At 48.0% G+C, this 16374-nt stretch overlaps 6 protein-coding genes across 6 annotated transcripts; 3 read left to right on the top strand and 3 right to left on the bottom strand.

Moving 5' to 3' along the window:
- Positions 1-1294: 1294 nt before the first annotated feature.
- Positions 1295-2179, top strand: F4813DRAFT_381371 (regulator of G protein signaling superfamily; the record flags this gene model as incomplete). The annotated part of the gene is made up of 1 exon (XM_049245666.1): positions 1295-2179. One exon carries the CDS (start codon positions 1295-1297, stop codon positions 2177-2179), a length of 885 nt encoding a protein of 294 aa, XP_049098453.1.
- Positions 2180-2263: 84 nt separating this feature from the next.
- Positions 2264-3066, top strand: F4813DRAFT_397393 (uncharacterized protein; the record flags this gene model as incomplete). Its single annotated transcript, XM_049247940.1, has 1 exon — positions 2264-3066. One exon carries the CDS (start codon positions 2264-2266, stop codon positions 2978-2980), a length of 717 nt encoding a protein of 238 aa, XP_049098452.1. The 3' UTR covers positions 2981-3066.
- A 1148-nt stretch (positions 3067-4214) lies between these two features.
- On the bottom strand, positions 4215-6323 carry F4813DRAFT_390525 (DAO-domain-containing protein; the record flags this gene model as incomplete). The annotated part of the gene is made up of 2 exons (XM_049247029.1): positions 4215-4363; positions 4436-6323. The coding sequence occupies 2 exons, from the start codon at positions 6321-6323 to the stop codon at positions 4215-4217; spliced, it is 2037 nt and encodes a 678-aa protein (XP_049098451.1).
- Positions 6324-7728: 1405 nt separating this feature from the next.
- Positions 7729-10349, bottom strand: F4813DRAFT_390524 (uncharacterized protein; the record flags this gene model as incomplete). Its single annotated transcript, XM_049247028.1, has 4 exons — positions 7729-8684; positions 8830-9040; positions 9126-10076; positions 10131-10349. The coding sequence occupies 4 exons, from the start codon at positions 10347-10349 to the stop codon at positions 7729-7731; spliced, it is 2337 nt and encodes a 778-aa protein (XP_049098450.1).
- Positions 10350-12792: 2443 nt separating this feature from the next.
- F4813DRAFT_126493 (WD40 repeat-like protein) lies at positions 12793-14442 on the top strand. Its single transcript, XM_049238661.1, has one exon. The coding sequence runs from the start codon at positions 12903-12905 to the stop codon at positions 14220-14222; it is 1320 nt and encodes a 439-aa protein (XP_049098449.1). The 5' UTR covers positions 12793-12902; the 3' UTR covers positions 14223-14442.
- On the bottom strand, positions 14443-16361 carry F4813DRAFT_126498 (uncharacterized protein). The gene has a single exon (XM_049238662.1). The coding sequence runs from the start codon at positions 15860-15862 to the stop codon at positions 14663-14665; it is 1200 nt and encodes a 399-aa protein (XP_049098448.1). The 5' UTR covers positions 15863-16361; the 3' UTR covers positions 14443-14662.
- Positions 16362-16374: the final 13 nt, after the last annotated feature.

The following is a 16374-nucleotide window of genomic DNA, read 5'->3' as shown; positions in this document are numbered from 1 at the left end:
GCTTTCATTCACCCTTGGCATTTTTGCAACTTTTGCACCATCATCGAAAATTCGCCTCGACTTCATTCATCCTTCTCATTCGCATCGGCATCTCCTATAGGAGAATACTATAGGAATAGGAAACAGCCTCAATTGCTAATACTATTATATTTATACGACTAATTCCCATCGATACCGGCTCGGCGCCTCTAGTTTTGACTATATCAACCCCATCAACGCCTCTCTTTCAACGCTTATTTTTGCTGTCGCTGTTACGCCTAGTGGATCTAACTGTTGTGTTTTGGTCCCTCGTTGCGAATCATCTGCGGTCTTCCAGCTCGTCCTTCATTCCACACGGCCTGCCGTACTAGTTCGCTGTAAAACCAAACGAACGACATTTGCTTGTTGGATTTGTTGCACCATCTTGCTCTAGAATATCGCTAGAAACTCGGGAACTTGTCGACCTCGCCGGATCTACGAATTTGCCCTCGTCTAGGAGTACCGACTTGAGCATAGAGGAGGCGTGCCATTCGCCATGCCCATCGGGATTTGCTAATTTTAAATACGCAATAGACCATTGCTTCACCTTACGACTGTATTAATTTGTCGCTGTGGAATCGGAACTCTCTAATAGGAGTGGAGATTACCATATTTTTATCACAACCGCCTCAGACTGCTGAGCCTTTTATATTCAAACGTGGTTTTCAACTTAGGTCTAGTGAGATCTGACCTGTTTGTTAGACATCGCCTGAGATTGTGTCGGAGAACAACTTTCTCCTCACTTGAAATATTACCGCCTTCTCATTACGTTATCCGTTCCTTGATTCGCCAATTTGGCTAGAATAAGACGGTATTCTGGTTAGCCGACTTGACTTTGGGCATCTTGAAAGTTGCTCGATATCTGCTGTTATCCGTGTAGTGCCTGAACGGGAGCCTACTGATTGGTTAGAAATAATTGATCTTGAGGAATACACGGGCTGCCTGCAGATGATGAGGGCCGCTTGAAGATAAGCTAGAGCAAGTATTTCGTACGTTTTCCATAATCTCGTTACGAAACAATCTTGTAAGACAGGAAGCTTGCCGATTTGCATGGCGTCAGAGCTCGTTTTGGGTTAAATTCGCTGCAAGAGCTTCTGTTTGCTCAGGGTTGCACAGCCAGGCGGATTACCCGATACTTGTTATTCCTTTTGCCAGCTTCAAAGGAATAATGGGAAAACCTAGATTACGAGGAAGCTCGCCAGTCTACTTGAACCAATCTCAAACGGAGTTATCACGACCACCGTCAGTCTTCGAGGATTGGGACCAAGAAACTGCAATGGAAACATCACGCCCTACGAGCCTGGCCATACCACGCACAGGTTCGCCCTTCACTAACCCACCAACGTTGTCCGAAATTCTCTCTAATACAGCACCACCGCCATGGACACTGAGTTCTTTCATGGCCTTCTTATCCCAAAACCACTGCTTAGAGACTCTCGAGTTTATAATGGATGCTGAACGGTACATGATCATGTATCACCAGATCGCGCAGGGTCAAGCACCTAATGGACCGGCAACAATATGTTCGCTATGGCGGAAAGTCATCGATGCGTACATAATGCCATGTGCACCTCGGGAAGTCAACCTTCCAGCGGATGTCCGCGACCGCCTTCTTCAGCTTCCCTGCTGTAAGGCGAACCCGCCCAATCCCTCTGAACTCGACGAAGCAGTTCAAATTGTACGGGAACTAATAAACGATTCTGTTCTCGTGCCTTTTCTTGAGTCTGTCGTATCGGCTGCGGTTGAATCGCGGATCGAGGAAGAGTCTCAGGAATATAGACAAGGGCGTTCGCGCCTTCGAATACCAAGGGACATCGGACATGACGACGAAGCAAGCCAGTCGCCTAGATCATCCTATCTCCCGCACTTTATCATGGGACGTGGTGGGGCTGGTAATCGGTCTACCTCTGCCTCGGTAGAAACAGTGTTTGATTTGGTGACTGATGATAGCAGTCCAAATTCGACTCCTGCAACCGAGCCAATGACACCACCTACAACACCACCCACCTCAGATCTTACATTTAATACTTCACCTAGTACTCTACAAAAAGCTATTTCGGGAAATAGTTGGAAGAAGATGGGTGCAAAGTTAGGATTGACAAGGAAGAGCAAGTCCGTCCGTCGCACAGGCTCAACATCAGCCAACCAGCCCCCATTATGAGGGTTACAGGCCGCGCCATCACCTGATCTCTCCATCGCTGTCAGTAGTAACAGCTCGATACCTACTCTACGAGAGACTGCCAGCATGAATACGCTGTGGGAGGATCCCCACCCCGGCGAGAAATTGGAGATTCCACTCGGGATGTCTGCTGGATTATACAGTCATCCACAGACCGGCAGTGGAGATGTCACGGGTGGCGTGGCCGTGAAAGCGCATAGCGCATATGAAAATGATGAATCATGTACGGTTGGGCGCAACGTTCGATGTCGTCAACGTAGCACTAAGCCCAAACCGATTAAGATTCCTGCGAGGGTCGTTGAAGAGCCGGAGGCAAAAGGCGGACCAGTAATTATGCCTCAGCCGCACGAGTTCGTGAAACGACCACTTCACCTTCTACGTTCCCCCGATTCCTTCCATAGCTTTAATTATGAAACGGATACCGAGACGGAGGTCAGTGCCGAGACTGGAACAATCGTCAGTGATGCGGAAACTGATAGAACCGAAGTCACTATCGGCCAGACATCCTTCAGCGACTTCTCAAATTGCCTAGGCATATCGCAAGGGGAGAGCGATTCGGCACTCACCGTTTTCGACTCTGATGCCTATACGCGAGCCAGCACTGTTGACGACACGTACGGCTGGGAAGCAGAACTTCAGCGCAAGATGAAGTGCAGAGTTAGCACGGATTCTGTGTGTCCTTATCGTCATCATAATCAATATCGGAATTCTGATGGCGGTATGCGAAACCTCTTCCAGCGCGTCTTTTCTGTATCCGGGAGGAGAGTCAATTCCGGTTTTTAGAATTACGTTATACCACTAAGTTGGTGTTATTGAATCATGTGAGACGGATTAATGAGTTGATCTACTTTGTCGTTTCGAGCAGGGCGATTTACAAAAATTTCTTACCATGTTCATCATCGGCGGTTTGAAATGCATCTGGTTTTATCATTTTCGGCGTTATCATCCGGACGGCCAGGCAACTGGGTCCTACGGCGGCAAGCATTAAAATAAATCGGGTTAAATATGGCATAGAATGGGAAATTAACAGGGTTTGGCGAGGCGTTCAAATGGGGTTTGGAATATCACGACTTTTGCTAGATGTAACGAATTTCCGCTCAACGTTATTGTGTTTTCTTTTGGATTGGTTGAAGGCAAGCAAGCAAAGCAAGCAGCGTCGTCTGCAAAAAGATATTGGCTCTAACTTTACACAACACCTGCATTGTATAGAGCGGGGAATTATTGGGCAAGACAAGACAAGCAAGAGACAAACGAGAGAGTTTGTGTGCTGATATATCTTCGTGTCGATATATCGTAATCCTCGGGTTGTTACTAGTAGAGGAGCCGAATGAATATAGTATGGTATGAAAGTCCATGTATATGAAACCGGCCACAAATTGTTATTTTGTGATCTTGTGCTGCTTATGTTACCGTTACGCATGAATTTAGATAACTTCATATAACTATGCCCTTGCGGTTCTAGATTCATGTGTTTCGACTGCGTCTCATTTTCTTAGCTTTGATTTAATGTTCATCCAATGGAGGGTTATTATCTAAAGGGATTGGCCATTCAAACCTGTCAATTGAAGCTAGTCCTTTCTACCTCATCTAACGTATCAGATTGTAGCACTTGATGAGTTCTTGATGAGTTCTTGTTAACAGATCTAACAAGTTGTCTTCCAACTAATGACCAACTTGATTAACCAAGCTAAACCGTTAAAAGTCAACATGTCATGACATATAGCATTAATAATTAATACCTTTAAAAATCACGGTTCATAGTCTTTCCTATTTGCTATCGACTATCAAATCCATTACAGCTACAGGTCGATAGAGATTACATCGCCTTCAGCAGCGACGCTCTTGGACACATGACGAGATGCTCCTCCTTAACCCAAGGGAAAAACAAAACACACGCCAGAATTGCTCCATCCAGCCGTCTATATCTCGAATTACGGGTTCCCTTATATAAACCCATTCCCTATCTCTTTTAGGTCGCCAAGCAAGTCTCCCTTTATTTTGCTCTAATCTGTCTTAATTACTCTTCTACAACGGGGGGCTTGTTGTGCCTCGAGTACATCTTGTACTCGAGCGAGGAGCTGAAGTCGAGCTTGCCCTTCTCAACCTGGGCCCTGGTTACGGTGAGCATCGGCTCGGGCAAGCCCATTGATTGCAGGAATTCTACGGCTAAAGTGAGATATTAATTAGTACTTTTTTATTGTAAAAAAGGGAAATAAGTTGTGTAGGTAGGTTACTCACTGTCTTTCCATTCTTGCTCCTGTCTCTTTCGGTCCCACTTCAATTCTTGGCTCATGATATCGATGATCTTGGGCAAACACTCAAGCGCAGCCTGGGCGTTCAGGAAGGCCAATCTCGTTCTTCGTGCGAGGATGTCAACGGCAGTCTGCGCATACTCGTTGGTGATGGCATATCTAATTTCGCCATCCACAAAGGGGTAGAGACGAGATATCCGCTCTCCTCTTGCGGGGAATCGGAGGTCTGTCGGCTTGCACATAGCTGCAACAGTCCACGCTCTGTCACCGTAGCTCTCAGTCAAGTGCTTAGCAACCTCGGTCTCGACGCCGAAGTGCTGAATTAAATTGATGAACAAGGTCTTACTGAAACCATGCGCACCGACTAGCCGGACGTTGTGAGTCTGGCATGATCCGTCTAGAATTGCACCGTCGTCTATAGCTTCGGTGCCGCTCACTCGTGGGGCATTAGGGAAGGGCTTGGTAGGAAGATTAAATTCCTTGATTGCTGCATCCACACAATCCTCAGCCATTTGTCGGTAGGTTGTCCACTTTCCACCTGCACATGTCACGAGGCCAGAGCTGGAAATATCAACAAGGTGGTTGCGTACTAGCGACTGCGTGTTTTGGGCCTTGGGGTCTTTGACTAGAGGACGGATGCCAGACCAAGCTGCAAGCACATCGCCACGGCGAACATGAATATCCGGAGAAAGATAATGGCTAACTTCGTTCAAAATCCACTGAATCGACTTCTCATCGGGGAGGGGATTCGGAGAAATAGAGGTAGGCTCATCAGTCGTACCCGCAATGGTATTTCCTTGCCACGGGAGGAAGAAGATAACTCGGCCGTCTGATGTTGATGGATCGATCAATCCCATGTTTGAAGGGCTATAGTAACCGGGTAAGATGACGTGGACGCCCGAAGCGGGCGCAACGATTTCTGCACAATTCTGGTCGTCAAGTTTCCGGATAGAGTCGGTAAAAGGGCCGGTACAGTTGACGATACATTTAGCCTTGACGATAAATGGATCAGACTTCTTACCATTACGCTCATTGATCACGTCCTTCACTAGAGCACCGTTTAGCTTGCCGTTCGCATTTTTCGTCAGCCCAGTCACCTCAGCATGGTTCAACACAGTAGCTCCGTATACCGCTGCGGTCATGGCAATAGAGACGTTCATTCTCGAGTCGTTGTGCGCGCCGTCGTAGTATACCAAAGCACCAACAAGATCGGTCTGCTTCAGCATGGGAAATGCATCCAGAGCCTTACTCCTGGTCAAGAAGTAAGAACTCTCGATACCTTCGCTACCAGCAAGGAAATCGTAGAACTTAGTACCAGCCCAGTAATATGGTGCCTTCCACCACTTGTCCAAAGGAAGCATAATAGGTAGCCACGAACTCAGATGAGGAGCTGTCTGCAAGAAATACTTGCGTTCCTTGAGGGCTTCCTTGACTAATTGGTACTGACTGTAATCCAAATTCCATACAGCTTTTTCCAGATATCTCACACCACCATGCACAAGCTTGGTACTTTTACTACTAGTGCCACTGCTGAAATCGTCTCTCTCGACAACTGCTACTTTGAGGCCTCTAGTGACAGCATCCAGTGCAACACCTGCCCCGGTAGCTCCGCCGCCAATGACAAGCATATCATACTCCTCCTCTTCTCCGGCGCTCTTTTTGAGGTCGGCTATCTGCTCCTCGCGGGATTTCACTTTCGGAAACCGAGGGAGCTTAAATGTGCCATCGGCGCCGTAGATGGGAGGAGGGACCGCAGGACCTTCGAAGCCTGGAATATTCCGGGGTCGATATGAGTACAGAAGCGCACCACCACCAACCACAGCGATAGTGGTAGGAAGCGCAATGCGCTTCAACCCTCTGGCGAATCTGGACATGATGAAAGAGTTTGACTGATATTAGGAGATAGGTGTATTCTGTTTAGTTGCACTGCCAGCAGGACCTTTCTAGCAATACTGACCGTGCCTAATTGAAGACACGGAACTGCGTTCAAGCGTAAAACTCGAACACAGTAGCTAGGCAAACAAGCCGAATTCTCCTAGCCCGAGTGTGATGCAAGGGATAATATAAAGCTGGACAGAAGACGGGTCTCTTAATCAGCGACCGGCTGGCGGCAAAATTGACGCCAAGTCAGGTCAAATTGCCTTGGAGACTCGAATCACTCAGGCTAGATGTTGTAAAGAAGAACAATTAGAGAAATTTCCCTCACTCTGAAGTGACGAAGTTGAATGGTGTTGGTACAAACGTGGGGGTGACCACGCGGTCAGGCACTTCTCCTTTCGGTTTCGGTGGAGAAGTAAATGGAGAAGTAAATGGAGAAGTAAATGGAGAAGTAAATGGAGAAGTAAATGGAGAAGTAAATGGAGAAGTAAATGGAGAAGAATGGGGACATCTACGTGTAGAAGTTGATATCAACATTGTTTTCGTACCTGATACAAAGTTACGCCGAGAGAAAATACAATGAGAAAGGGCTTGCTTTTAGTTCGTGGTATTAGCTTGTGATGGGTTGGCTGAGAATTGGGTCTGCAGCTCCCTTCCCGGAGTGAAAAAAGTGAGCAGTAAGCCCCATACTTTCTCCCATAAAGGTTCCATTTTCATACCCCACATGCCCCATAATTAGGGATGCGGCAACGGGAACACGGTTGGGCTCGGTACAAATGTGAATGTAAAAGGCTCACTAAAGATATTCACTGTGTTGCACAACATTGAAGGTTAACGCAAGATTATGCGCCTATCGAGATGGTTCAATTGAGCAGGGGAGAAACAAGGGGAGAGTTTCCTAAGATTCCTTTACATTATTATGTAGATAACTGTACCTCCTAGGGCCGGCAATAGATGTTCCATTAATTATGTACGAATCATAGATCTGTAGTATCACCTTTGTAAATTCCATTACACAAAGAAGACCTTTGTCTCGGAACTCGTACTTGGATGATATCAACTAGAAATTATATTATTTATTCCTCCTCAGTAATTGCATATTTACAACTACCTAGGTAAATAGGGGTGATCCATACGAGGCAGCTTCTTTTCTCCACGTGCGCGCGTCTTGTCATATTTGACTGACGTATGTATTCGAGGTAGCAATATCCTTCCAAGTTATGTACCTAATGCAACCAAATGCAACCAATCCAACAAATCGCTAGCTTCTTTCTTATCGTCATTGCGGTCTCGGGGTAATAGTACCGACTACATACCTTGGGGTCGGACTAAAATATTTAGAACATGTGATTAATTTCTATTTCTATTTAGTAGGTACCTAACCCAACGATGTTAACGATGTTAGCAACTATTATTGTTACATATACAAATGAGAAAAGAACAAAGTCCATCAACACAAATAGCGAACAGCTCGTCAACAAATGTAATCGCTGCGTTGATTTTCTCGCGCTCAGCCACAGCATATGTGTCTTCTTCTACTCCAGATAGAGACGTCCTAAAGTCAGAGCCTGCTCCGGCTTTGACCATCGTCACGCTCTCTGCGCTGACGGGAGATTTGGACGGGGCAAACGCACCGCCACCACTAACATCGTCGATCTGTATTATATCTACCTGGATCTCCTGTGACACCATAATGCCTCCGAAAGAGGAGGATTGCTGCACCACCGCTTTGTCAGATATCGTATCTTTCCACGACTTCTGGCGACCGGGGAAATCCTGACTGCATCGCTTCACCGCAGAACTGCAAATATCTGATTCATAGTTAAAAGAGCCATCTCCAACCATGACATAGTCATTGGTTTTCGACCGTCCAAAGCGACGCAATGAACTCAAGCGATTCCGCCAGAATATGGCTCGCCCGGCTCGTTGGTATGTTGCAGGTGGCTTATTGATCGACACTGCATTTACCGTCGGGGACAGTTCCCGATGCACGTACCGTGTAAATGCGGCGAGATGAGGTGAATTCTCATATACCATCTGATGAATCTTAAAGAAATTTAAGGGTATGAATTCGCACCTAGGGTTACTGGCGCTGGCGTGAATCGGCATCATGATGCACAGAGCAATCATTGTGCAAGATTCCGAGCTTAACCCAGCTCGAGCTCTGCAGGGTACTTGGACCACCCTAGAAGTCAGTACGGCTTCGTCAAAAACGGGATCATCTACCCAAGCGCGAAGAGATTGGAGAGCGCCAGACAGCTGCGAAGCAAACAATACCTCTCGAGGAGAGAGCTTCTTCAGCGCATTGAGATTTTGGAATAGGACAGGGACATCCATTCTGTTAAGCCGACGAATAACTATACATCAGAGTCAGTTGTGAAATTGCGTGTACCGGGGCAATGAAACAAAACAATAAGCATTAGACATTGAGCTTTCGAATAGGGGCTGAGTCGACGATTGACTCCAAGACTCTTGACATAGAGAGGTGTTTAATATACGTACCATCCATCTGCCATGACTCCAGACGTTCAAGCGGTACTGGCATAGTAGGGAGCAAGTTCCGAGCGCCCTTCTTCACAACGACGTCGAAACCAAAACTTCCTACGCGAGCCCTGACGCCGAAGAAGCCGATATGTACGCCACGGTCCAACACAGCGCTGCATTCGGCCAATATCGCCATGTGCCCTGCTACATGCGCCATAGCCGCCCTTTTCTAGCATATTGGCAACGCTGTAGTTGAGTTTATGAGGTAGCTCGTCAACCCCGGTGGCTAGGATTCCATCCCATAAGATACCCACATCAACAAGCTTCTCTTTTAACTTGTTTGCTAAATTCATGGCTGCGACGCAGAACAGTTCACGAAATATGGTGTCATAATTCTCGATTAGTTTGCCTTCATCGTCAATGAGACGGATCTTGGTATCGCGAGGACCCTTGGGCAAACGCGCCAGGTGTTTAGCTATGCCATCAACCATACCGACCACGCTGTTCCAATCTCGAGAGACCTGGAACATCCAATGGAAAAGAGGATGAGAAATACCGAATGCGTCGTCTTGGGTCTTTTCCACATACGCATCTGTAATCTTCTCGCTGGGTAGCAAGCCGTCTGGGCTCACTAATATCCTCCCCAATTTGTCGAACACTGCGGCCGCTAAGATAATCTGTTGGGCCTTGCTCGCATTTCGTTTCGTGACGCGTGTTGCGTAAATGATGGATCCTGCCATGAAGAAGACTGCGGGGATTAACAGGCATATGACGATTATGATGGCCTGACTCTGAGAAAGTTGAAGGTCGCCATTCGTATGTTTCAAGCGATAATTTGTACCGACAGCCGCAACCCAATGCATTCCAGACACGGCACCAGCCAACAAATGTGCAGATAACACTCTTTTCCGCCACGTATTCTTCCAGGACGCTCTACAGACGAAGAACAGTGATAGGGCCAAGATACTGTCAACTACAGCGATGACTGCTGCTCCCGCAATGAAGACCTTGTCATATATGCAGTCGTAATTGGTGATAGAAGCGTTACCCAAGTAATGCATCCCGCACATACTACCACCAGCAAGCACGCTTCCGCAGCATATTCGCCACCCGGAAACCTTGCAGTTCGCGCCAATGGCTACGAAAGCCACCAGGAGTACGATTACTGACAAGAAGAAGGAGAGTGCGGAGTAGCGGCTAGAATAATTGATACGGAGTTCAGGCTCGCCCTCGCCTAGTATTACCGCATGATTTCCGACAAAATGCTACGGCTAGTTAGGCGTCCAAGAATATTTTGAGAGTGAGCTGTAAAGTCTTACCATGCACCATATTGATATCCCACCCATAGCTATTGCAGCACTGACAAGTATGAGATGGTTGAATAAGCCATTCCGGGAAGTTCGACGATTGAGCAGCTCGAGTGTCAGGGCTGCTCCAATGCAAGAGACAAGATAGCTTAGAAACACGAAGCCTCCCCGGAACGATCGAGGGATAATTTCATTTTCATATTGCAGAAGCAATTCCTCGCCTTTCGACATGATAGAAATTTTTCTTCGTCTAAGCCGGATCGAGGACCACGGGAGTGACTAGCTATGAGGCGACTAGAGGCATTGACGATAGTTTACGCTGGAGGGGACGGCGTGAGGTTGGTGCTCGTGGTCCATATTCATAGAGCGGTATTGATTGCCGCGGATGGATACCGATATAAAAGACCTCAGTGTCTAATCGCAAACATCAATACGCCTTGCACGTGGGCAGGAATCGAGGAATTGAGGAATCGTTTTGGAAAACAGCCCGCTTAACAGGTACAATCAGAGACTTTGAACGTTAATATGGAGAACGCCGCGCGAGTGTAGAGGCGTTCGGACCCAATAGAACGAAGAAAACGAACTCGACCAGATAGTGCGCCCGCCCCCATGACATTACCATTCCGATTAGAGGCAAGTTTGGCGTCGAACACATTGTAGAACCCTGGGGACATTAGTGCAGCAACCCTGTCAATGTGTTCAGAGAACAGTTATAGTAACAGGGCGCTACTTGGCAACTACCAAGATGTCAATTTCAAAAGGGGCCGGAGCTTTACAGGAAGTCTCACCATTAGGACAGAGCTTGCTTTTTTTCGAATAATGTAGTGGAAGCAAGCGCAGAACCGTAGGCATTGATGGTAATCCCGGTACGACGACACCTAGAAGAATGCCACAACTTGGCATACACGGCACAATACCACAATATAGGAGTTACCAGATATTCCATAAGCAAGCTCTTATCTTATGTTCAGAGGTAGCAATTCAAGATGCAGCAGCCTCAAGCTAGCCTGTTCTACTAAGTTCACCGATTGTTAGCACTTGAGGACTAGACGATGCCTGAGAAAGCGCAGCTCGTATCCTACGTTCCACGTATATCATGGTCTACGAGGCGAGATCCATTGTCTACGACGACGAACACCCCAACCTAGGTACATACACAGACCTTGAAGCATCGGGAGCTGCAGGTTCCTTACGTACGTCGTGCTACGATATCCCTCTGATATTTCGCTACCAGGTGTTCGGTAATTTAGCATCTTATCGCTAAGCACCTACTTCTTCTACTCATTTATTGCTTTCTAATAGTTAAACCCATACAGTCAGCCCCAGGTCACACGGCTTTCCTTGTCGCACGTTAGCACTTCGCCTTAGCTAGTCATTTTTTTTAGTTCATCTCGAAAAGAAAAAGATGGGCACGCCACAGATGCCGGCGTCCACATTCGGTCGATGCCATTAAGCCATATTTTCCCTGTGCTGTTCAGCCGTAACATGAGCCAATAGACGGAAGCTGCTCTTGGCTTTATCGACGTTATCTAATTTGATCCTATGATTATCCATACAGCTACCCTCGGGAGTATATGCTCAAGTCAGGCCCTGAATCAGTAATATTTGTACTACTTACAAACGGAGACCGGCAACGAGTGGCTTGTCGATCATCTCACTTGGCGGTTTAACCTTAGGGTAGGAAGTTCGTACTACGCCTCGGATTTATGGACATGGAAGAAAAAGAAGGCAATTCTATTACTAAATAAGCCATACTTATGATAGTAATATTCCAGACCCTGTCTGTCTTGCATTTGCTAATTCTACACTAACTTGATCGGATTAGGGGACCTCATGACTAGCCTAGCCCCTTATTGATTTCCTTATAGTCGATTAGCTCAGGAGGCCTACGAGTATCACCTATAGTAAACCCTCTGATGGTAGTTTAGCTCTTGGGGGGGGCGCCTTCCTGTGACATTACGCCACATTCACATTCTAAAATCAGGATTCCAAAGGCACTTGAGACTAAAGAATACACAGCCCTTGCCGTTGAGAGAATATTCTCTTCGAGATATCTCTAATAATGTGGATATTTCTATTGTACGAATATGATTCAAACTAGTCTCCAGCTGAACACTATTCTGTCATTCGATGTCTTATTTTGCGACAGGTCATCAAAATCGAGCTAAACGGGTTCAACATTAAACAAGGTGTCTATATTGAATACGTAGCTTCGGCTAACGGCACCGTTTCTAGAACAAGGCTTGAATACTTTGATTTTTGCTTTTGTTGAGATACACCATATATACATAGTAGCACCAAGATAGGGAGAATTTGTTGCAACGATCGGGTGTAATACAACATATTCAGGAACTTGTTATGTAAGCAGACCAAAACTTACCGTCAAATGCCAATACAATACTCTCATTTATTAGAAACTGTATTTGCAATAACTCACGTGTAATTTCATGTAATTGTATACCTAATTGTAGTTGTTTGGTTATGTACCAAGGTAATTTTTGCGTAGGTAAGCACAAGAATGCATGTGTTACATATGGTAAAGCTTAACCCCACGTTGCCCCGCATACGTCAGTCTTTGCGATGCCGCCCTGATACTCGATTAGCACCGAGAATAATTATTCGTCCAATTTTCAACATCGTCCCTACTTTTCGTGAATCCACATCGCCATTTGCTTTCATATGCCCATTACAAAATCTACAATATTAGATTACTATCAATCGGAAAAGGCCATCGCAGACATCGACGTTTGGAATATACTACCTCGGCGCGATTAATAGCGAAAAATGGCGCCTCCAGAATCCGCCAATCTGCTGGTGGCCCTGCCCCCCTTCAAACCCGACCTATACCAGCGCGCCTGGCAATCGATACCGCATCCCACGCTCCCACTCCTAGCCACCGCGCACCAGAAGTCCGTCACCGTCTTCTCACTCTCAACGCTCTCCGCCCACAGCGCTTTAACCAACGGCCACGACCGCTCCGTGCGCTCCACAACCTGGAAGCCTAACCTACCGCCTCACAAACTGTGCTTGGTGACTGGAAGCTTCGATTCCACAGCGGGACTATGGCGCTGGAACGACGAGGCGAAGGGCGACTTAGAGGTCGATGTCGCAGAGGAGGATAGTGGTGATGAAAAGAAGGAGAAAGAATGGGACTTGATTGTTATCCTAGACGGCCAGGACTCGGAAGTCAAATCTGTCTCGTTTTCGCCTACGGGACAGTTCCTCGCGACGTGTAGCCGGGACAAATCCGTCTGGATATGGGAGGATGTAGGCACGAACGAGGAAGACGACGAGTGGGAGACAGTCGCTGTTCTCAGCGAGCACGAAGGCGATGTCAAAGCCGTCGCGTGGTGCCCGGAAACCAATAGAAGTGGGCGTGGGCGGTATAGCAGCGACGTGCTAGCGAGCGCGAGTTACGACAACACGGTGCGGATATGGCGGGAGGAGTCTGAGCAGGAGTGGGTGTGTGTTGCAGTGCTTGAGGGCCACGAGGGAACTGTCTGGGGCGTCCAGTGGGAACCGAAGCCGAGAGGGGAGAAGTTCCCACGGATTCTGACGTGGAGCGCTGATCGTACGGTGAGGATATGGACGCTTAAGGAAGAGGAGGACGAGGAGGAGGCGCCGCAGCATGCGTGGGGGAGTCTAGGAGGAATACCGAATACTATGCGAAGGGCGTTGAAGGAAGAGTGGGTGTGTACTGCCGTGCTCCCTACGGCGCATACGCGAGATATATACTCAGCGTCATGGAGCCCTGGGGCAGGTATGGTTGCCAGCACAGGTAGTGATGGCATAATTGCCATTTACCGCGAGGACGAGGTGGGGTCCACGAACGGGGTCCACGCTACGGATGATGAGGCGGCAGCTGAGTTAGATGGAGATGTCCAAATGACGAACGGCCATGCGGAAAGCAGTAAGCCCCAGGAATCTCGAAGATGGAAGCTAATATCGACGACCCCTAACGCCCACGGCGCATACGAGGTCAACCACATCACCTGGTGCAAGCGTTACGATCAAGGGTGCGCACCCGAGAGAAGAGGGATCGAAGAGATGCTAGTTTCGACTGGAGACGACGGCATCGTTCGACCGTGGCAGATACTACAATAATTAACCCAGAGGGTCTTATTATAATACATCACTCAAACTGTATATAACGTCCGGGGAATTTTGGTCCTGAAAGCCGAACTTCGTGCTATATAGAACGAGCCGCCGTATCGCTGTCCGTCGCTCGATTTACTTAGGTTAGGGTACATAGACAGGGGACAAGGAAGCCCAATGCGACGAGCAATCTGCCAGAAATCGAAACACGGTAATGATTAGCCATTACTCTCTCAGGAGAATGCGATGAACTTACAAAAACCGTACAATGATTATTCAAGGGGAAAAAATAAAGAGAAAAAATTAGGCCTTGGAGCAGACGCCGTCTAAGTTCCGTTCTAATACCCCCAGTCTAATGCCTCCGTAACTCCTTATTTTCCCTGCGTCAACGCCTCGTGATCCTCGAGGGGACATATAGACAAACAGACAAGCCTGCGTATTACATCGCCTCATATAAATGTGCCCGGGTACACGTTCAAGTGGTACTCGCAGCAGCACAGAATATACCCAACCTTCCGCCACGCACACCTCGAGCACCACTCTGACCCGCGCCGCTGGCCTCGCCCAAGGCCAGTTACCGTTGAGAAAAGACTCCAATGCTGGTCCGCCGGTCGCCTGCAAGCCTTGCAGACCCAGGGCGTGGGGCGTCTGGAATGAGGGCGGGCCTGTGACGGTCGTAGGGCTGGGCGCGCGCCTAAGTTGTCCTGGGCGTTCCTGTCGGCAAATGCAAACTCCATCGCCGCGTACTCCTGCTCCTGCTCTGCTGTCAGGGGTATCTCGCTATAGTGTTTTGGGCCTGGGACATTGTGCGGCGGGTATCCGGGTCTCTGTGGGTATGCGTGGACGTCGACGGTTTCGACGACTGGGGGCGAGTGCCGTTTGCTGGTGTTGCGGAGGCGAGGGATTCTAACGCCGCTTTCGCTGCTGCTACTGGTACCGGCACTGACGGCGGCAGGTTCGGGATTTTCACCGCTCTTGCTGCTACTACCGGGCTGGCCGTCACTACTGGTGTTAGTTGTAGCAGGAGTAGTGTATAGATGAGGCAGATCGTTAAAGCTAAACGAGGGCTGCCGGCGTAGTTGGCGCCTCGGTGGCGACTCAGTACGACTTCTACGGCTCCTGAGAGTGCTCGCGCCGGATTCTTTGTGCTTTAACAGGGACGAGATATCTGACGTTGACACGGTACTAGCTCCACCGCCATTACTGCGCAACGTCGCTCTGCTGCGCTGCTCGGCAATAGGTGCAAGCTCGGTGCCGTGGCCATACAGGAACGGTGTCTCGAAGGCCGCGATCTGCGAGAGCGGAGACTCCGAGTTGGGGTCTATAGGCGTGGGGCACGGCGCCGGCGGAGTGATGGGCCTAGCTACTACCGGAGACGCCGCGCTTGAAGACGGGGTTGAGATTTGGCGAGGAGACTTCGTACTGCCGCTTGATTCCGATACCCAGGTTGCATCGTGGATTGAAGTCTGGGAACTGGGAATGCCCTCAGAAGAGTCCTTGTGGTCCCATTTAGGATCAAGAGGGCGCTGTTCCGGAGTGACTTTGGCAGTGAGGTTTGATCTATTGGAGAGGGGGATCCGGGATTTAGTAGATAAGTGACGTCTTTTGAAGAGGGTACGTTTGGGAGTGGTGGTACTGGTATTGTCCATGTTATTTGTTATTTGCTATGTGTTATATGCTAGTGTTAGTGTTGATACTTTTGCAATGATTAGTATCGAGATGATGATGGGTGCAAGTAAAATCTACGCCGACTTTCTGAGGGCTAGAGCAGAGCAGAGCACTTCTGAATGATGAGATGCTGTGATAGGAAGATGTAGATGTAGTTGGATCGATTCTAAGATTGCATGTATCTTTTGCTCACGCGACATCAATCGGTTACTTTTGTAGGTAGGTAGGTATGTACTTGAAGTCATCTGCTGTATCTTTTAAGGTTGCGCTTGCTGTTCCTCGTTATGTCGTCGTGGTTACCATCACTGCTTTACCCGCTTGGGGGAAGGCGTATAAACTTTAATAAGAGATAGTTAGCCATCAAAGGGAAGCCCCTTCTACATAATCTAGGTCTCGGTCTACATCTTAGCAGGGCAGTTAAAACCGGTCAATTACTTAAAGTACCTACCTACTTTCACCGACTATAAAAAAAAAAAAAAAGAAGTCAGATTGC

Source organism: Daldinia decipiens, assembly GCF_022478715.1.
Source record: "Daldinia decipiens strain CBS 113046 unplaced genomic scaffold F4813scaffold_22, whole genome shotgun sequence".
Classification (NCBI taxonomy): Eukaryota; Fungi; Ascomycota; class Sordariomycetes; order Xylariales; family Hypoxylaceae; genus Daldinia; species Daldinia decipiens.
Note: the sequence above shows the minus strand (reverse complement) of the source record. Positions and strands in the feature narration are given on the sequence as shown.